This window comes from Mus pahari, chromosome 13 (assembly GCF_900095145.1).
Source record: "Mus pahari chromosome 13, PAHARI_EIJ_v1.1, whole genome shotgun sequence".
NCBI classification, from domain to species: domain Eukaryota; kingdom Metazoa; phylum Chordata; class Mammalia; order Rodentia; family Muridae; genus Mus; species Mus pahari.
The window spans coordinates 28,815,622-28,836,353 of NC_034602.1; the positions used below are offsets into that span (position 1 = coordinate 28,815,622).

At 55.6% G+C, this 20,732-nt stretch overlaps 1 protein-coding gene across 1 annotated transcript; it reads left to right on the plus strand.

The window, feature by feature from the left end:
- The first annotated feature begins 1,606 nt into the window (after window positions 1-1,606).
- Window positions 1,607-5,471, plus strand: Hmx1 (H6 family homeobox 1). Its single transcript, XM_021211045.2, has 2 exons — window positions 1,607-2,071; window positions 4,302-5,471. The coding sequence occupies exons 1-2, from the start codon at window positions 1,696-1,698 to the stop codon at window positions 4,925-4,927; spliced, it is 1,002 nt and encodes a 333-aa protein (XP_021066704.1). The 5' UTR covers window positions 1,607-1,695; the 3' UTR covers window positions 4,928-5,471.
- The last annotated feature ends 15,261 nt before the right edge of the window (window positions 5,472-20,732 follow it).

Below are 20,732 nucleotides of genomic sequence, written 5' to 3' on the forward strand. Positions count from 1 at the left end.
CCTCTACATAGATCCCTGAGTATGTCTGAGTTGGGACACCAAGGAAGTAACAGCACTTGGGAGAGTAAAACGTTCCCTGGAGACACCCAACTTTGACTCAGAGCCCTCATCTAAAGCAGTGATTCTTCTTGCCTTGCCCAGCATGGCTCCAAAATCAAGTCCTAACGTGCACTGAAGCCCACTTCCCATCCAGGTTTCCAGCCAGGGTGCAGACCCCAAAGGTTCCATTGCCTGGCTGCTCATCCATCCTCCTATATCCTCGAGAGCCACTTAGCATGGAAGGGAGGGGATGAGCTCTCTTTTCACATTGGTTTTTCCCTTTGAAGTATAGGGTGATGCTCCCTCTATGTCTCTTGTTGGGGAGATTAAACAAAGTGGGCTCAGGGCCTGCAGTTGCCTTCTCCGGAAAGTGGGACCCACTTTGTTATGCACTGTTTGTGACCCGCACTGAGCAGCTGGATGGTCTTTCCGTGATAACCCGCATCCAGTGAAGCGCTCCGCTGTCCCCCTATTCTTGTCAGAAGTGGGTCACAGCTCCGTGGGTCTCAGCGATGTCTGGGTCACCCTCTGCGGCCTTGCTCCTGAAGTGGGGGAAGAAAATTCACTTTGTACAGGGCAAGAAAGAGAGGGAGGCAGAGAGAGGAATTGTCCCTCAAGACCTGCAGTCCCGCACAGTGGCTAGGCACGAAGCTCTCACCAGCCTGAAAGAGAGTGAGAGGGCCTGGCCGTGGAGGTGCCAGCACGGATGTAATCTGTTCCTACCCAAGGTGACACCATGGGGCACCTTCGGGCTTGACTCTCTTTACACACCGAAACTGAGCCCGGGATAGGAGAGCATTCCTTCGCAGCGCGATGGCACCAAGAGCATATTTCGTTACGCGTTAAGTGTTAAAACATGCTGCATCTCTGCAAATTTGTTTTGGCAGAATCCCCATTTTAAATTACACGCGAGGTCTTAAAAAAAAAAAAGACTGCGGCCCAGTCGGCAGTAGTCCTTACACGCGCGCAAATACACAGTCACACGGACTCACGCACAAACCGCGCGTTCTGCGGGTTCCGACACGCTCCCGGCGGGTGAGCAAGACTCTCTTCGGATGCGATTGGCCAGTCTGGGCTTCACAGCGACCCTGTAGCCAATGGTCGACCTCCTAGCCTAGGCCCCGCCCTCTCCCACTCCCTGGCGCGGGTGCTGGGGTGGGGGGCGCCGGAACGCATCTCGCGGGGTTGTCCCCTCACGACCACCGGGCCGCCTGCCCCAGGCCCCGCCACCGCCTGCGCGCAGAGTCCGGCCGGGCGGCATCTCCGGCAATGGCTTCTCTCCGGGCTGCAGCGGGTCCTTGGGGCTGAGCCTATGGAGCTCGCGCCGCCCCGCCCCCGGCCACGCCCCCTCTCCCCCCCTCCCGTGAGGCCAGCCGGGGCGGCGACCTGAACCGCTCCGAGAAAGGCGAGCGAGGCTGCTGCGGGAGCGACCGTCCGCGCGCACCCGCTCCCGCCCAGCCCAGCGCGGCACAGAAGCCGACGCCCGCCTCGTGGAGCCCGACGCCCTCGCTCCGGGCAGCGGCTCTCCAGGGCCGGGCCGCGCGTGCGCCAGGCTGCCGCTCGCCACTATCCCAACGGGGTCGGGAAGAGCAGCTGCGCCCCGGGCAACCAGGGACCCCCAGGATCCCAGCCTTGCCCGACGGGCCCGCGGTCGCGATGCCGGATGAGCTAACCGAGCCCGGGCGCGCCACGCCGGCTCGCGCCTCCTCCTTCCTCATCGAGAACCTGCTGGCAGCTGAGGCCAAGGGCGCGGGGCGCTCAACCCAGGGCGATGGCGTCCGCGAGGAAGAGGAGGAGGACGACGACGACCCGGAGGACGAAGATCCGGAGCAGGCGCGACGACGACGACTACAGCGGCGGCGACAGCAGCGCCCGGGCAGCGGACCAGGCGGGGAGGCGAGGGCCCGGGCACTGGGCCTAGGGCCCCGGCCGCCTCCTGGGCCCGGCCCGCCCTTCGCGCTCGGCTGCGGAGGCGCGACGCGGTGGTACCCACGGGTGCACGGCGGCTACGGAGGTGGTCTGAGTCCTGACAGTGAGTGAGGTTGCGGGGGGAGGGGGGGTGGGCAATGGTCAGGGATCTGTTCCCTCCCTATGCATTCTTTTGGTGACTTCGGGCTTAGTGAGCTCCTAGTCTTCCTGTGTACTGGGGCCTGGGTGGTATGCGACCCCCTTGGAACGCCAGCGTGGGCAATTGTTGGAGACTGGGGATGGCACTGCATGTGGGACGCTGCTAAGGCGAGGGTTAGGCCCAAGAACACAAAATTTCGGAGAGGAGAGTGAAATAGGCCTGGGAAAGATGAGAGGGGGAAAGAGAAGTGAAGGAAGAGGAAGGGTGGCAGAGGAGGGGAGACCGCGGGGGGGGGGGGTGTCAAGCACTAAAATAAAAGGGGGCAGAGCTGAGAGACCACAGCTATGGAGGCTGGATGGGAGGCCTTCTTCTAGAGCAATTGCAGCCCCAAAGTATCCTTTGCCTCCCGGCTGCAGTAAGACCGTGGGCTGGGCCTGAGCCTGCCTTTGGGTCTTCTCAGGCCCAGAGGCTGGTAGGAGCCCATTCGGAAGGGTCCATCCCACCCCTCTCTTCTTTTTTTGCCCCTCCCCCTCTTTGGCCTTTGTTTCCTGCAGAGGGCTCAGAGAATAGGGGTGGGGGCTTCTCAGTCCCAGAACCCACTTACCCCTCTGCCCTGGACATCCTGACTCTGACTGCCTGTCTCCGGAGGGTCCGGACCTCACCTCTCTTAGGACCTGCTCATTAGAGAGCAACCCTTGAGACTAGAAGGATATTTCACCCTTCCTCACCCCAGCCCCTTTTGCCAGCCGGCCCCTAAACACACAGACTTATACATAAACTAAAGATTGCCCACCAAGGTTTGGTGTGTAAGCTTTGGGGTAGGAGGTGAACTGGGGCCCGTTCTGTTAGGTACCCCTTCCTGGTATGGAATAGGACAAGTCTCCCAGCCCAGGTTTGGGATACCTGCCTTCTTTACATCTTCTTTAGTGTCCTGACGTCCAGTGAGGAGGCTCTTGCAGGGGCATTTTATTCTCCCTTCTAGTTGGGCCACCCTCGCCTGTAGTCCAATAGTCACCCCCTTCCTCCTTATTTCGTGCCATGTGGGTTAGAGTTCTCTGTCCCTGGTGAGTCAAGCGAGCAGGTGAGTCAGATTAACATTTTATGGCAACACATGGGCAGACCTTCGTGAGTGTAGGGGCTTTGGGTGTCTTTGTAGGACCTCCCCTATGATCTGGCTGCATACACACCATCCTGCTGGATGGCTTTGTGTGGGCACTGAGAGCACAGAACATGAGGCTGGGCAGGGGCACCACTGGGATGCTTTCAAGGAAACTCAGTCCATACTGAGGCATAACCTGGGCCAAAACCCACCTTGACCTCTGACCCATTGGTCAGGCAGAAGGACAAACCGGCCTGAATTGGTTTCATGGGCCCAGATATCTAGAGGAGAACCAGGAACTCACGGGAACTTATTTAACCTGGTGACATCCCCTGTAAGCTCTGAATTTGGGATTTGGAGCATGAGCCCAGAGGTCCTCTGTGGGCAGACCCCCAAGCAAGTGTAGGAGATGGTTGGGGCAGGGTAGGGATGCTGTGATCGGTAGAACAGCCTTACTCCTTAGGCTCTTGGAGCATATTTTGCTGCTGCAGAGGGCCTGCCACTGAGGGTGTCTGGGTCAGGGTTGTGCCAATGTCACCCGGTGGGATTTCTCTGGGGAATGTACATTTGTTTCTCCTAAGAGTTGTTTCCTTGATGTCTTCTCCATGTGTGTGATGGGGAGGTCTTGGCCCCTGGCTCCTAGGTTGTAAGTCAGTCTCTGTGTGTACATAACTTTGAAGGACATCGTTTCTTTTGTCCCGGTCCTCTGCCAGCCTTTTGTGAGTTCACGGTGGGGTGGGGACTGAGGTAGAGCTGAGCCAGGGGCAGTCTCAGATGTCAGTTTGTCTTTTGGGTTAGCCTTTTTCTTGCGAGAATTCTTTCGCTGTCCTTCTCTGTGTGCTGCCACGTGTTTGCTGCAGTCCAGGTCCTAGGCTTCATCTTTGGCCTCTGCTACTTTCCTACCCGTACCCCTACCCCCTCCCCGGCCCCCTCCCCCGCTGTGGCGGATTTTCTCGCAACCCCTATGAGGGGAATGTTTCCCAGCTTGTAGCTTTGTGAGTGGGGAGGATTTGAAGGTGGGAGGAAGCCAGTCTCAGTGACTCCTTCTAGGGCAGACCCTTAGAACCTACCACTATGCCCGTTTCTCCCCTGCAGCAAGCGACCGGGACTCTCCGGAGACCGGCGAGGAGATGGGCCGCGCAGAGAGCGCCTGGCCGCGGTGCCCCGGGCCGGGAACCGTTCCGCGGGAGGTGACGACGCAGGGCCCGGCGGCCGGCGGGGAGGAGGCGGCGGAGTTGGCCGAGGCTCCGGCGGTGGCCGCGGCGGCGGCAGGGGAGGCGCGCGGCGGCCGCAGGAAGAAGACGCGCACGGTCTTCTCGCGCAGCCAGGTCTTCCAGCTCGAGTCCACTTTCGATCTGAAGCGCTACCTGAGCAGCGCGGAGCGCGCGGGCCTCGCCGCCTCGCTGCAGCTCACGGAGACGCAGGTCAAGATCTGGTTTCAGAACCGCCGCAACAAGTGGAAGCGGCAGCTGGCGGCGGAGCTGGAGGCGGCCAGCTTGTCCCCGCCGGGCGCGCAGCGCCTGGTCCGCGTGCCGGTGCTCTACCACGAGAGTCCCCCGGCCGCCGCGGGGCCCGCGCTGCCCTTCCCGCTGGCGCCACCCGCACCCGCGCCGCCGCCGCCGCTGCTCGGCTTCTCGGGCGCGCTTGCTTACCCGCTGGCCGCCTTCCCCGCCGCCGCCTCGGTGCCCTTCCTTCGCGCGCAGATGCCAGGGCTAGTGTGAGCCGGCGCCCTCCGCGTAGGTGCGCCGGGAGGAGGCGGTGGGGGAAAGGCGCCGCGCGCCTCGCAGTCCCTCAGGCGGCCGTCTCCGTGGGCAGCTCCTCCAAAGTGTACCCGACAGCGGCGGCAGCGGGGACTCGCAGCCAGCTGCAGGACTGGAGACCCGTTCGGATGGAAAGCGGCGGCGATGCGCTAGCTCTCGCCGGCACCGAGTGCTGAGCAGATGCCGCCTCCGAGTCAGCAAACGGACACTTGGAATGGGCTGGCCGAGGAACCGCACGACGACTGTCCCGAGGCATCTTGGCCCTAACTCAGATTGTCCTTTTCTCGGGAGGGACCTCACAGGAACCCAGACACCAGGGGCCCCTTCCAAGGGACAGTAAAGAGAGCCGCGGGCCTTTCGGGGCCTTTCGAGACAACTCATCTTGGGCCTCTCTTCTGAAGAGGGCTTCTCTCTTGGCAGCCTTGGTTCTCTTGGCTTGATGAAGACTTTTTTTTCTGTGATAAATCTACATCTTTGCATATGGAATAAAAAGGGACGTTTTCTTGATGGACTCGCAGCTGTGTGGTCGCTAGGGCAGAGCCACTTCTTGTAGCAGGCCTGAGTGTGTGGTACCTCCCTTGAAAACCTGGCTAGGGACTTTGGGAAGGCTGCCCCGGGGTAGGTGGGTGAGTCAGGCTGGAGCCCCCCCCCCCCCCCGTCTATGGTCCTAAATTTTACTCTTCTTGTGACAGGGAGGCCCAGCTACACTTAGGGGTCCAGGAGGAAGGCTTAGGGGTCCAGGAGGAAGGAGTAGAGATGTAAAGATGGCTGTTGTAGGACTGAAGCCAAAGGCATGGCAGGTGAAGGTAGGGCTCTCTGGCCACCAACTTGGTCATGGGAGTTCATGAGACTGTGTGGCCACTGCCCTTACCTGTACTTGGGAAACACAGCAGGATGTGTTTGATCTAAAACAAAGCTCTGGCTCTTGAGAGAGGCACTGGGATGCTTGCTCCTGCCTCCCCTGGTCATTGGTACCTCTGTGTGCTGGGTGGGGGAGGGGAGGTCGCTTGAACAGTGTGTTGGACCACCTGGGTCACACATCTCCATTGCCCCCAAACTGACTTGTTCCTACCTACAAGTGTGGAGTGGTACTTTATTTGGTGTGCTTTTGAACCTAATTGGGGGAGGACATTCCAAATCTGAAGGGATCCGGTCACTCCCAGAGGACCTTAGGAAACCTGTCTTCCTCCCTGCTCCACCTGGAAGCAGACACCCCACAGAGAAGATGTGCCGCCATCAGTCCACACGGGGCCAGGGGCGCCCAAGGTGGCGCCAGACAGCCTAGAAGAAGGCAAGGCGCCAGGGGCCTGGGGGAGTCTGTCTGTCTTAGGAGTGTGTGTGTGTGTGTGTGTGTGTGTGTGTGTGTGTGTGTGTGTGTTTTCTTGACCCCCACCCTATTACAAAGAGCGAGTTTCCAGTATGGAGACCTAGGTGGTGGTGCTCCATGGAGCACCTCTTCTATCTGTTGCTGCTCTCCTTCATATGCGTGTATTTTGAGATTCATGTGGAAGGGACATTGGTCCTTGACCAGCAGTCCCATCTTTGGGTCAGCCTTCCACATCAGTCAGCCAATCAGAGTTTGGAGCCTGGACATTCTTCCTCCTTGGGACACTCAGAACTAACTACTTTGCCATGAGTAAAACCAGCCTTTGCAGGCTTTGTCTGGGAGAGACTACAATACACTTCGATGAGTGTTATTTTTTCAATGGAGTTTTTGAAAGCCTTGGACCCCCGGTCAGCCACCACACAGGCTACAGGCTGTCCCCAGACAGAATGGGCAGGCCTACCTCTCCCTCTCCCCCTCACCTCTCCACTGTGCCATCACCAGACTTTGGTGCCCATGGCTTTGTGGCTGTTGTACTGTTCTCAGGATAAATGTCTACCCATCCTGGGAAGGATCGGGTGCAGCCAAGGGCAGTGCTTCTCAGACCCTCGCCCAGCACAGGCTCCCACAGCAGTGACTCTGACTCTTTCTGTATACACAATGGGTGCTTCCCATGGCACCCCTCCATCCCTACACACCCTGCACCCCAGTGGTCCAGGCAGAAATGCTGGCCCCACTGTCAAGGCCTCAGGGGCCTCACTGCCCCCCCCCTCACTTCTGAGCCCTCTCAAAATGCACAGTTAAACCCAGGACGAGGAAATCATTGTGAGACCACCATTTTATTCCAGCTTCTCTCCAATGTCTTGGGCTGAGATCACACGCTGACCACAAGGTATCTTCAGTCTAGCAAATGCGTCCTCATCAGAATGACACAGTGAAGTACCCTAGGAGAGTCCGGAGCCACAAGGGACAGAATCCTGTGGGCACCTGCAGTGGAACCTTACTCCATCAATTGGGGAAGTGAGGCACACACACACACACACACACACACACACACACACACACACACACACACACACATATTAGAATTAGCATCGCTGGGCAGAGGAGCTTCCCACCTCCCTAACCACCCTGTAGCCTCTCCTGGAGGTCTTAGTCACTCAGCAGGAACATGGTCTCTCCAGAGCTAGGAACTGGACCCAGTGATGCAGGAGGAAGCTCCCCAACTAGTTCAGCTCGCCAGACTCAGGCAAGCTCGCCATGCCCCACCAAGTTCTGGGATGCAGTGTAGGAAGGCAGCCCTAGGCAGAGAGACCGATTCCAATTCAACAGGCAACATTCAAGGAGTTGAATGTTGATTCAAGTCCTAGAAGGGTGCCAGGCCTGGCTGGGGGCCTTCGTGAGTCCAGGATCCTGGCATTGATTGCAGGCACACCTCCTTGCATTGACTGTTGCTGGCAGAAGAATGGTTTCGATCTGTCTCTGCCAGGTGAACTTAACCTCTCACTGGTTCCTGGTCCAGCTTCCCTCACAGCTAAGTGAGGTCCAGCTGCCATCACTCTGAACTGCAGAGGCTCCTGCTATTGGTCCACCTTAGTGGACCCTGCCCTACTGGCAAGAGGAGTCCCACAGCTAAGCCCTATTTTCAAGCCCCCAGTTTCCCCCATCACAAGCCATTTGGCGCATAACTGTCTTCATTTTGTATAAGAAACCAACAGTGTTCATGCCGGAGCAGGTGAGGTTCCCAGCCAGTCAGGAGTGTTCCTAGTTCAACTGAGTCTCTACCAGGAGTATGGAAGCAGCCCTAGGCTAGCTCACACTGCCTAGTCTAGGTACTGGGCAGGGTGGGGTGGTGGCTCAGAGAGTAAGGACATCCAGGAAGACTCCTTCATGCTTAGTCCCAGATCAGAACAAACAGCAGTAGGCATGGGAACAATGCACCCCTACCCTGACAGCTGCAGGAAAGCTGCAGGACAGACAACTCTCTCACACACAATCACATATCTGACTGCTCAGGAAGGAAGCTCCCCAGAGCCTGGGCTCTGCCCTCACCCAGAAAACAGCCCATCTGGGTTGAGACTCAGGGGCTGGGCACTAGCCAGGTAAGCTAAGCCTTATTTTCTCTTTCTCCGATGATCTGCCTCTGTTGCCCAGCTCCCCCCCAGCAACAAGGTAGAAAATTAAAGCAGTGCTTCCCTGTAGCCTGGACTCTATCTGGGCCAGGAAAGCCACTGGGAGGCCAGAGACTAGCAAGGCTGAGGCCTCTCTGTGGGTTCCACCAGCCAGAGAGCAGCTCCTGTGGCTTCTCTAGGACTGGGCAGTCCAGAGCTGGAGAGTTCCCTTTGCTTCCATGAACTTGCTCATTCACCAAACCCTATGGAGAAAGGGCTTAGGGCAATGGGGTCCCGGGGAAACTCCGCTAGTTAGCTAGCCTGGAGCCGCTTTCTGGGTGTCTGGTTGCCCTGGAAGGTAAAAGGAGAGGTGGCTGTCCCCTTGGCCACTGCTGTCCTCACGGTGAATGCTCACTCTCAGTCAGTTGCCCACAGGCTTCAGGACTGAGGGGAAATGGGAACAAGCTAGGGCTTCCTATGGGTATGAGGGGAAGCAGGGAAGAGTAGGGCTCCTGCAGCAGCTGGGTTTGTTTTGTTGTGTAGTGTTTTATTATTATTATTATTATTATTATTATTATTATTATTATTATCATCGTAAAGGTGTTTGTAGGTATTACTACCCAGTCAGTTCAGTAAAACCAGAACAGAAAAACAAACAAAAAACAAAACAACAAAATTATGTGTCCTGCCACCATACATCAAAGCCGGACTAAGAATTTATTTGAGACTATGTTTTTAGTCAGACGGTTACCTTAAAAACAAAAACAAAAAATTAAAGTGCATTTAATTTTAAAGTAAATTGCATAAATTCGTAAATTTCTAAGTTTAACAATGAAATGATGTGATGTTGGTTTATCTAAAATACGCAGCAAAATTAAAAGGAGAATGGAAGAGAGGCGCTTGATTAGGAGTCCTTACTTTCGGAAGGTCCAGAGGCAGGTTTGAAAATAAACCTAAGTAAATCTGTTTAACCAGACCGTGGAAACACGAGGATTTGTGCTCGTGGGAGGCAGGGAAAGGGTGACTCTCCACTGGAGAAGCTGCTGTACGTTCCAATTTTATTTTCACCCAATCTGAGTCTCACCTGGGTTCACTTAAAACTTAAAAGCTGTGCATCCTCGCGGCTTAGCCAGAATCTGATCATTAAAGCTCACATATTTAGCTTTACCACTATTTTGGTCTCAAATGCTCCCCCCTTTCCCCACATAGCTTTCCGGTTTCATCCCTCTCACTCTGGTCACGGTGACCGCTCCGGATTCCTCACTCGGGATCCGGGAGCCTGGGAGGGGGCAAAAGCGCTTTAAAGGTCGCGACCTTGTGCAGTGTGGGATAGTGCCCTGTGGCCGCCTCTCTAGTCTGGGATCTAGGTCTTCTGTTTCTGGCGCACCGGGGATCTGCGGCGCAGAATGCGGGAAGGAGGCTGGGGGCCCACAGGCGACACTCGCGAAGGGTGGATGGAGAAGGGCTGCATCCGGACTGCCGCGAAGCCCCGGGTCGGAGCCGGGAGGGCAGACCAAGCACCCGCGGGCTCTGCGTGATCCGGGATTGCAGGGGCACTACCTCTGCGGGTCCGGACGCCTGCTAGCCACGGTTCTGCGCTCCCTGGAATGTCTCCCTTCCCCGCCCTGCGCCTGCTGGTTCTCTTGGTTCGCCCGGGACACTGCGACGCTATTCTCCACTCGACTCTCCCCAGTGGCCGCGATCCTTCTTCGCACGCGTCCCGCCATGCGGGACGTGACTCCTTCCCTGCGACGGGCGCTCGGGTTTCTTGGTCCCGCCTCCCACTACGGGTCCCGGACTCCGCGCGCTTCGACCCACCCGGCTGCGGACGCGGCTGCAGATCCCGCGTCAGCACCTTTCCGCTGGTGCCACGAGGCCCGGTTGCGCCATCAGGTAGGAGTGAGAGACATGGGGGTGGGGTGTGTACCGCGGAGTCCGTGATGAGACGCCGGCCCTCCTCCGGCCTTGCTGGGCTTAGGAGCTCGGGGCAGTCTCAAGGGACCCTGTGGCTCGCGGCCCCGCCCCGCCCCCGCGCCGGGTCCAGCCCCGCCCGGCCCGCGGCGCCCCTCCGATCCCGCCTAGGCCGCTCACCTGGCGTCTCGCAGTCTGCTGCGGTCTGCAGACCCTCCCCTCCGTCCTCACCTCTTGTCTTCTACCCCCCTCACCCTGCTTGTCCCTACGCGGGCTAGGTGCCCAGCGTCACATCGTAAAGGTTCCTTTCCGAGCTGAGGGCATGGGATGGAGGTGGGGACGCCGAGGTCCGGAAGGCGTCGGGAACGAGGCGGGGGGGGGGGGGGGGGGGGGTACATGAACTCGGGTGCTGGTGGAGTCCAGGCAACGCTTGCTCGCCTTGGCCGAGGACAGAAGGTGGACCCACCTGGTGGGAGGAGCCCAGCCTGGTCCCTGGGCACAGACCACCACCAGCACACAGGGCGCAGGGGGAAACTCACTAAGCTCTGTGTCTTTCCTGGATCCCTGTGGCTGGGATGGGACCCGCGCTTCTTACTGGTAGAGATAAGACTGCGAGCTGAGCCTCACAGCTGCACCGTGCCCCCACAACAGACAGGGGTGCTATCCTAGTTGTGTGCACGAAAAATAATCAGTCCCAGGCTGACTCCAAGGCTCACGCATCCGGTGATGGGGAGACGGAGGCAATGTTGGGATTTCTTTTCAACTGAGCAAATGAGGGGGCCAGAAGTGGGAGAGCCCGCTGCCTCTCAAGATCCCCCACTCCTTCCAGCGTGTTCTCCACACCAGGGAGTCGGTCTGAGGGCCCTACACTGGAGTTCATTCGTTTCCTTTTTAAAAAGCTTGGAGATAGAAGCTAGGACTCACCCGGAGCCTAGCAGGGCTTCCTCAGACCTTCAGGCCGTGCAGACGGCAGACAATGATAAGCAAGCAAACAGAATGATGCCATGTGTCCTTGGGACTGACCGAAATTGGTTGTGGGGAAAAGACCACATTTTCCGAATCCTCTTTACCTCCTAAGGGCGGTTGTGAAGAACGGGAGGCTTGCCTCTGAGCATCCCTCCCCTCCAGCAATCTCCAGGCCCAATCTTACCTGGTCATTGTACTTGAACATTCAAGTCCATTGTGGCTCCCAAGACGTGTCGCAGCCCACACCCTCCTATTTTCTCTAGAAGGGAACAATACTTTGGGCCAGCAAGCAGAAGGGCTTTTGGGGACAGAGAGGATGGAATGGGGAAGCTGTTCAAATCTTGAAGAAGCTCATTCTCTTATGGGGCCTCTATTCACCCACCTTAATATCAGGGGACCTGGTGGAGCCATGTGCCCAGGCTCTGATCTAGGGCCCGAGCCCTGCCTTTACTGGGAGATTCGGTGTCCCTCATAGCAACGTAGGACTGGTTGGGAGAGCATCATGCCCCTAAGCCTAGGGTCTTGCGCTCAGAGTGGGCTCTGCATAGGTTTGGGTATCTCTGTGTCCAACTCTCTGCCCAAACGTGGAGGAGTAGAAGCCAGTGTCTGAGGGAATCTAAGGTTCCCAAATGCCCAGCTGAGGAGCCACTGTCACTTCCCCAGTAGCTCTTTCATCCCTCCTCCAGTGTCGGAACTCTCATCTGTTTCTTTAGAACCTCACTCTTGGCTTCACCCATCGCCCATCGAAGTCACTGTGCCCACCTGATGTTGGCTTCACCCCACCGAGGTCACTGTTCCTACAGGACATGAATGGCTCTCGAAGCTTGACAGCCACAGCGCCTTTACATCTAGATTTGGATTGAGTTTTCTTTCTGAATTTTCTAAAATCCATTTCCCCCAAATGGGCAGGAGCCTCGCATGCTCAGCGGCCTGCGCCCCCCACAGCGGCCTGGCCGCATTGATCCCACGCCTTACAGCACATCACATTAGCCTAATGGTTTCTCTGATGATTCAACTTCTTTTTCTTAAGAGCCGCCCCTCGGCCCTCCACCCTCCGCCGCGCCGAGGACCTCGCCCCTGGGACCCGTAGCCCGCGGGGAGGCGACGCGCTCCGGAGCCGGCGAGGCGCGCGCAGGGCGGCGGGATGTACCCGGCGGTCCGCGGGGAACCTGGCGCTCACCTTAGCCTAGAGCTTCAGAGGCTTCCGGAGTCAGACCCTCGAACCTTCTGACTCAGGCCGGAGAAGAGCCAGGCAGCTCCGAAGCACAGTGACTGCTGGGCCCCTGCGCTGAGACAGGGACCCATGGTTCGGCCCTTCTGCCTGGGCGATCAGGGCCCAGGCCCACTGGCCTCCCCGGCCGCCAGCCAATCGGTCCTGCACGTCCCCAGCTGCTCAGAGAAGCGGTGTTCGTTTATAGAAAATTAAACACACACACACACACACACACACACACACACACACACACACACACACGGGGGGGGGGTGGGGAGCTTTCCAAATTCAGTCACCCACTGATAGCCCATTTTTTTTCTTTTTCTTTTTCTTTAAATTGTGTTGTTGTTGTTGTTTTGTCTCATTGTGTAGACCAGTCTGGCCTTGAGCTGAGAGATCCATCTGCCTTTAATCTGTTGAGATTAAAAGTTTGCAGCCACCAATCCTGGCTGAGTTTTGTTTTGTTTTTAATATATTCTTAGTTTTTGCAGGGCTGGCGATGAAATTCAAGACTTCAAGCCTGAGTGTTCACTAAACCGTTCATTGGTTTGCAAATAGGAAATGAATTGTCAGAGCAGAAAATTTAAAGGTGTGATCAAGCATGCTGGAAGAAAAGCTCTCTTTAGGCTTCCAAGATGAAAACTCATGCCAGACAGACAAGTCTGCTTATTATTGTTGTTATTATTATTTTTGAGAGAAGATCTGCCTTGTAGCTCAAGCTGGCTTCCAGCTCCTGGCCCTCCTAACACCACTCACCTCCTAAATGCTGGCCCTATAGACCCCCACCAGAGGCTTACAAGCCCTAAGTTCTCAAGAGTATGGAATCCACTTGCACAATGTGGAACCTGTCGCCAAATCCTTGAAGGAAAAAAAAAAAGTTCATTTTCACTTGGATACGGTGAAGGTTCAAACTGAGAGACCCCTCCACCCCAGGGCTGGGGGTTTGAGCTTTCCAGGTGGGACTGGCGAATTGTCAGCAAAATAAATACAAATAAAAACCCAGTATGTCCTCACCCCGTTCTGTTTTATCAAAGCTACTAATGCATCCATCATACGTAAAATCTAACGCACACGATGTTAAATGGTCTCTGCTTCCACAAAGAGCAGAAAGACTACCGTCAAGATCCAGTACCTCTGTGTACCCCAGTGAGTTCTTAGCTTGCACCTTGGCCTCTTCCTAGAACCCTGAAGGTACCTGGACCCTCTTTTTCCCATTCTACCTTTTCTCGTTTTTTACAGTGCTGGGCAGTAATCCCAGGGCCCCTCGCATACCAGGCAAGCAGATTTTACCTCCCGAGCTCATCTCCAGCCTCTCCTCAACTGCTCTTTTGTCATTTCAGGGTGTCTGTCTGTCTGTCTATCTGTTTGTTTGTTTTTATGTTTTTTTAAAGAAATCTGTCGCCAGCCTACTATTTTCACATGGAACCCAGCCACATAGTTCCCCCAGCTCCCATGCTTGTACTTCATGGCTGGCTGTGAACTTGGCTATTTTCTGCACTAATTCCTTCCCTGAAGGGGTGCTTTTCCAGGTTCCTTGTGTACCTGTCCCCAAGTGCTGGCTCGAATAGAGTCAGCACCCAGGGGTTCCCTCAGTCCAGGCAGGCTAGTGAAGTTGGCACATATTGGGGCTGTTTCAGGTCCCAACTGTGTCCATCCAGCTCCAGACACCCTCAAATCCCAGTGTTATCTACAAGCAAGCTGTTGCTTGGAAGCCACTTTCCCACGTCTCTTCTCCAAAGCCCCTACTAGGGCAGCAGGGATGGCCTGTCTGCCAGCCATTCTGTCTCCTAGACTCAGTGACTAAAGCACTGCACTCTTTTTTTTTAAAAAAAAAAATTTATTTATTATATGTAAGTACACTGTAGCTGTCTTCAGACACTCCAGAAGAGAGCATCAGATTTCGTTACAGATTGTTGTGAGCCACCATGTGGTTGCTGGGATTTGAACTCAGGACCTCTGGAAGAGCAGTCGGCACTCTTAACTGCTGAGCCATCTCACCAGCCCCCAGCACTGCGCTCTTAGCCCTCAGCTTTATGGTCTGATCCCGACCAACGGACCGACCAACCGCACCCAGCCTGTGAGCTCTAGGGATCCTTCACCCTTCACCCGGTGTCTCCACAGGAGAAGATGTCCGAGCAGGCAGAGGGCAGTGGTTACTGACCTTGCTTTTCCTCGGGACATAAAGCATAGAATGCACATTTACTGCTAACAGATGTGGATGAAAGTGTTTGGTGCTGGAACTCTGACTACCACACGCTCGCCCTGTGTTTGCTGCTAAGTGCCGGTCAGGATTCACCGAAGAAAGTGCAACTCCGGGATGCACTGGGCAGACAGACAGACAGACAGACAGGCAAGTGAGAAACTGCACGGGTAGATAGACATGCTGGAAATTCAAACAAGAGTTGATGCTGTCCTCTCATGAATGGACTAGAAACCTAGGCAGAGGCTCTATTCTGCAGTTACTAGGAGTATCCCTTCCCCTCCCTGTTCTGGCTTGGGAGAACTTATACGAAACCCACTGTACTGTGGTAGCCATTTGGTTTTACCCAGTGTCTCCTTGAAATGTTTGTCACATTTCAAAAAACCCTTCCCAGCAGCATCTAGACACTTGAGGACCATGCCCCAGCCATGTCGGTATGCAGCATCAACTACTCAGGCTCCCTCCCTCAAATAAAAAATGCACAGCCACACAGCCCAGCCGTGCGTCCTGGCTTGCTCCCCTACTGTCTGCAGCCAGTGTGGATCCATCCCAGTGTTCTGTGGATCCTAAGCTTATCACCCTCCACAGAGATCCCAGGTCGGTGCTGTACCCTGACTGATGTGTGTGTGTGTGTGTGTGTGTGTGTGTGTGGGAGTGAGAGAGAGAGAGAGAGAGAGAGAGAGAGAGAGAGAGTATCACTCAAGGCTCCTTGAGTGTTGGTGGATGGGTGGCTTCTCCCATGTCATGTGACTGATACAGGGGAGGGCATTAAAAGAGGATAGCCCAGCAAACATCTCTTCACCACAGAACAGAGCAGACACTGGGAAGACCTAGCCAGTCACCACAGCTGCTCTGTGGCACTTGGTCAGGAGGGTGAACTTCCCTGAAGTCCTCCCTCCAACCCCCACTGCTGGGTGGCTTCCTGGCTGGCCAGTCCACCTGCTAACTTCTGTTAGAGCTCCTCACTCCATCAGTTAACTCAAGACTGCCTGACACACACTGTGCCCCGCTGTGTCTGACCACAGCTCCTTAGAGCCAGACCCAGGGCTTGAAGAAGAACCCAGGCAGATGAGAGCCCGAGAGCTCCCTGGCTGTGATGAGTCTGCACTGGAGTGCCAGGGAGGAGCTAGCTCTGGCCACCTCTGTCCCAATAGGCTCCCTGGGGTGCCTTCTTGAGGGTGAGGGTCATCTTCCCCCCCACACCCCGCAACCCCAGCTCCCAGATGCCCTGCTACTGCCCAGCCTCAGGGAGCAAGCAAAAAACCTCTCTGTGTGAGCACACGTATGTCCACTGGGGACTGCATGGATCTGCATGTATGTGCCCACAAAGGACTGTGTGCACATACACATGTATATCCAGAAGACCACATGCACATGTGTGTCAGCAGAAGATCATGTGCATGTACGTGTTTGTGTCCACAAAAGACCGTGTGTGTGTGTGTGTGTGTGTGTGTGTGTGTGTGTGTGTGTATCCACATTACACACAGGTGTTCTGCCCAGCATCTGTGAGATGCCTGTTGCTAAGCAGCTGCAGTGTCCCAGCATAGACTATGAAGCTCATCAGAAGACTATTTTAGACCTAGGAACTCTGAGAGTAGCCCAGGCCCACAGCAGCCCCACAGTGAGCCAGGGCCCTAGGACTCCCTTTCTCTCCTGGGAGTCCTCACCAGAGGTCCGGGGAAATGCCAGGAAGCTTGAGAGGACCTGTGTCACTTTGCCTGTGATATCTGTATCCTGGAGCTGGTTCCCAGAGGGATCCTCTCCAACCAGGAACCAGGGTCCCAGTGCTGAGCCCTGTTCCACAGCTACAGAAAGGACACATCAAAGCCACATTGATGCTGCAGGCCTTGGTCTACAGGGTCTGCGGGTAGAATCCGGGGATCCAGGGTGGCTGCTGTGTGGACAGCTGTAACCAAAAGAGCAAGGCCGATGCGATGGGACCCCGAGCCCAGTGGACCACAGATAATGGGTGTGGTATGACCCACTGGAGCCAGCCTCCAGCTCTCCCCAATAGGGCTGGGGGAGGAGCCTGGGGAGAGAAGGAGCTAGGCCTTCATAGTTCTCAGTGTTTCTCCACTAGGGCCCATCCCTCTTCAGACCTAGCCCAGTCCTTCTCACAGGCAGAGGTGAGCTGGGGACAGACTCCAGAGCTGCATTCTGCTTAGTAATACTGACTCCTCCATTGCTGGACCAGCTGATAAAAGCCCCAGTTTCTTTATCTGAGGCCTTGGGGCTGCATTGGACTCTGAGTTGGGAGTCAGGAGAGTTCTATCCCAGAAGCCCCTTCCTGCTGAAGAGGCCCTGGAACCTGGACTTCTGGTGTGGCCAGCCTTCTGAGATGCCCGTTACCTGTGGGCACTTTCCACTTCAGCCACTGGCTCAGAGCCCAGTCTGGCAGGAGAGATGGAGATCCAGGAGTCCAAGTAAGTCTGGATGACAGGGACAGGCATCCAGTGGGTAACCGGGGCAGGCCAACAGTGAACGGAAGAGGGTGGGATCACCTAGATGGGCAGGGATCTGAGGAAGGTTCCAGACTGGGAAGAGAACCAAGCTCAGGTTCAGGGAATGTGAGCCTGGTAGTGGTGATCATGGGCGGAGCCTTAGATGATGGGCTAGGCTGGATAGAGAGCAGAGCCACCAGCCTGGGGGGAGGGCAGCTTGGCTCACCTCAGGAGTGCGGATTCATCCTAGGGCTTCAGGTAGAGAAGGGGCAATGTTGGTCCTCTGCCCGAAGGCTCTGGTGGTGGCCTCAGTAGGACCCTGAAGGTTGGGCCAAGGTCTAAGAAAACCCTGATCAGGAGCTTCTGTGACTCATGAGAAGGGTAAGGCAGAGCTGGTCACTTACTGAGATGCCCAGGAAAAGGTGCATGGAGGATCCCCATAGGTGTGGTCAGGCAGAGCAACTCGCTGATGCGCTGAGATGTAAGGTCTTGGGGTGCATTGTTGAGCATGGCTCCCAATGAAGCCACAACTAGCAAACAGCCCCAAGTAGCCCTGGCTCTCGACAGACTTGGTGGCACTTCTGTCCTTGAGCAAGCAACTGTGTATCTATCCAGTCATTCAGCAGACCCTTACTGTGTCCAGGCCTGATGTGGGGCTTCAGAAGGAGGAGGGAGGGTGAATGGTGGATTAAGGAGGCCCAGCAAGACCAGGGCTCTTATGAGAGTTGGGTAACACCTGAGTGGCCTCCCATCTATCTCTCCCATTGGCCCATGGGGTAGGAAACAAGGGAAGGGCACCTCATCTGATGACAACCATCTGAGAGCCAGGCTGTGATGAGCTGCAGACCACACCCAGGCTTACCAAAAGGGACTGTCATGCCCAGAGTCCCCTTAGCAGAGTCTCCCACATCTTCCTATCCTAGCCCAGGAAAGCCAGAGCCCCTAGGAAGTTAGAAGTTGGGGAATCCAAGAAAATCTCCAAGGGGCAGGTCAGCAGTGAACGGTGAGAGTGGAATCCTGGAGTGGGGAGTCCCAGTGGACAAGGTGACATCCGCTAAGTGTCTTGGAGTGACTGTAGGATTGAAACAGTTGCAGACAGATTCCTTGGAATGAAGCTGGCCACTGTCTCCCTTACCTCCTCAGGTGTTCCGTCTTCCTGTCCCCTCCCGAAGAGCCCAGGTCCGTCACAGGGCCTGTCCAGCGTGGCCCCCTTGTCCCTTAGTTACTTCTGGGTTGTTGGGGCTGTGTTTTGTTTTGTTTTGTTTTGTTTTGTTGAGATAAGGTAACACAGTGTAGCCTAGGCTGATCTCACACTCACAACATTCCCCCTGCCTCCGGTTCTCTAGTGCTAAGATTACAAGTGAGAGCCACCACTCCCAGCACTTGGCCACTTCTGAAAGGCCACTTGTTTCAAAACAAGGAGAGATGCTAAGGGTTGTGACTTTATGATGATTTGGGGACACAGCCCCTGACAGCCACCACTATTAAGCCTTTCAGTGCTCCTGACTCTCCATCTCATATGAGGGAGTGCACCTGCATCTCACAGATGGTGATACTGAGGTTCCTTGCTGGGTTGAGTGGGGCCTGGTCCTGTGTCAGTGAGCTTCAGCCGAGAGCATTGGCTTAGCTTTGGAACTCCTGGGGGCTGTTTCTGTGCCTCCACATGGGTGAGTCAGAGCAGGTTCCCACTGACAAGGCTGCTTCTGAATAATAACTGTGAGTGGCCCATCCACACCACGGCTCCACCAACCACAGTTCAGTCCAGATCCCAGGGGTTCCTTTCTAAGTCACCTCAGGTCCTCTGGGAGCCCCACCTGAGGCTCTTCCTCTCGTGCTCCTGTCTTCAAAAATGCTTGTTCTTCTTTTTGTGTTCAGAAAGCATTACCATGGATTACCAGCCGNGTACAGGGTATAGCATAGTCTAGAAAGACCGCATTACCATGGATTACCAGCCGAGTACAGGGTATAGCATAGTCTAGAAAGACCCAGGAGGTCAGGTGGGAGTTCAGAGGCCATCACATCTCAGGATTCTGATTGCCCCTGTGTCCCCTGCCTTGTCCCTGATCAGTGAGGCTGGCTGAGAACAAGGGGAGCAGCTTGGCTGGCTCCCATATGTCTCCCCGGCTAGTAGAGCAGAAGGCTCAGTAGGTCCCAAGGAGTGGGCTGGATGCAGCTATTCACAGATGTGCACTGGCATAGAGGCTTTCCCAAGCCTCAGATGCAGAAGGACTCGCTCCTCCTGGTGTGAACAAGTGATTCTCAGGCAGAGACACTGGTCAGAGCTTCTCAGGACAGACGCTGCTTTCTGTCCTTTTTAATTGCAGGACTGCTCCGAGCCTTGACGTGGTTCAGATGTTTAGGGGAGTCTCACTGTGCCCATGAACTGCCAGCACACTTGAGATAAGAAACCAATTGTCTGTGGATCCCTGAGTCCCGCTACTACCTTTACACATGCCGGGCACCTGGCTGGCACCTTGGCGTTTGCAGGCACCTGGCAGTGACCACTGGTGAGAACAGCAGTGTAACCGTGCTGCTGTGCAGGGAGGGGAAGAGTATGCTGGGGTGGGGGAAGTGGCTGCCTGTCACTTCCATGGTTTCCATGTACCCCAAGAGGCAGGAGTGAGGGCTGGGGAAGGGCTGTGTACACACAAAGGCAGTCACGGGTCGGGGCCTCTGTATTGGGTGCAAGGTGCAAGCTGTAGATGTAAGGACAGAGAAGGAGGCAACTCATGCCCAAAGCTCCCGGGAGAGCCCCCTCCCCACCCCAGGACACACTGAGCAGAGTTGATCCAAACCTTCACCCCAAACCTTTGCCAGGCACTTAGAGCAGTGCACAACCTGACCTGTGCACACTATTGGTGGCTCAGCCATTTATGCAGCTCCAGTAGTGCTGACCGAGATGTTGTGTGTACCCCAACAAGTATGCCCCGTGGTCTGTGGGATGACCCCTGCTTGTTAGCATGGGGGAGTCCAAGGGAGGCTCTGACTAAGGAGGTGGGGCTGTGGGGACACAGAGGGAATCCCTGGCTGGGACGGGGGTGGGCAGTGTGCACTGAACTGGAAGACAGAGAGGAGGAGGTCCTGCAGCTTCATACTCATGTCCCCAGCCACAAGATGGGGCACCCACACCTCTGAGCCGCTCGCCAGACCTTTGATTTTGTTTTTGTTTCCATATTGGCTTACTTTCTGATGTATTTGTGTGTGTGCGTGGGTTGTGTGTGTGTGTGTGTGTGTGTGTGTGTGTGTGTGTGTGTATGCATGCATGTATGTGTATATATGGAGAGGGGTAGAATGCAGCTTTCAATCAGAGATGAAATGTGAAAAGACTTGAACAGTCACAGCTCAGGAAAAAGCACTTGTGTGCAAACTGCGAGTCAAGATGCCTTACACTGGTTGAGGAGCAGCTCCGGATCCCTCTAGCCGGCCTGCTGTGCCCCAGCACAGCTTGCCCATGTGCCTTTTACCACACAAATCAGAACCATTTTTGACAAGATTTTTGCGTTTTGTCAGATGTGAATTGTTAAGATTTAATTGAAAAAATGAACAGGACGCAGCGGCTGCTTGGAAGGGAGTGACCCAGAACCAATTAGAATTTAGTAA

Bases quoted from the DNA above. Each gene is read 5' to 3' on its own strand.
- Hmx1 (XM_021211045.2), top strand. From the start codon at position 1,696: ATGCCGGATGAGCTAACCGAGCCCGGGCGCGCCACGCCGGCTCGCGCC. The intron at 2,072-4,301 runs GTGAGTGAGGTT...TCTCCCCTGCAG, and splicing joins AGGTGGTCTGAGTCCTGACA to CAAGCGACCGGGACTCTCCG.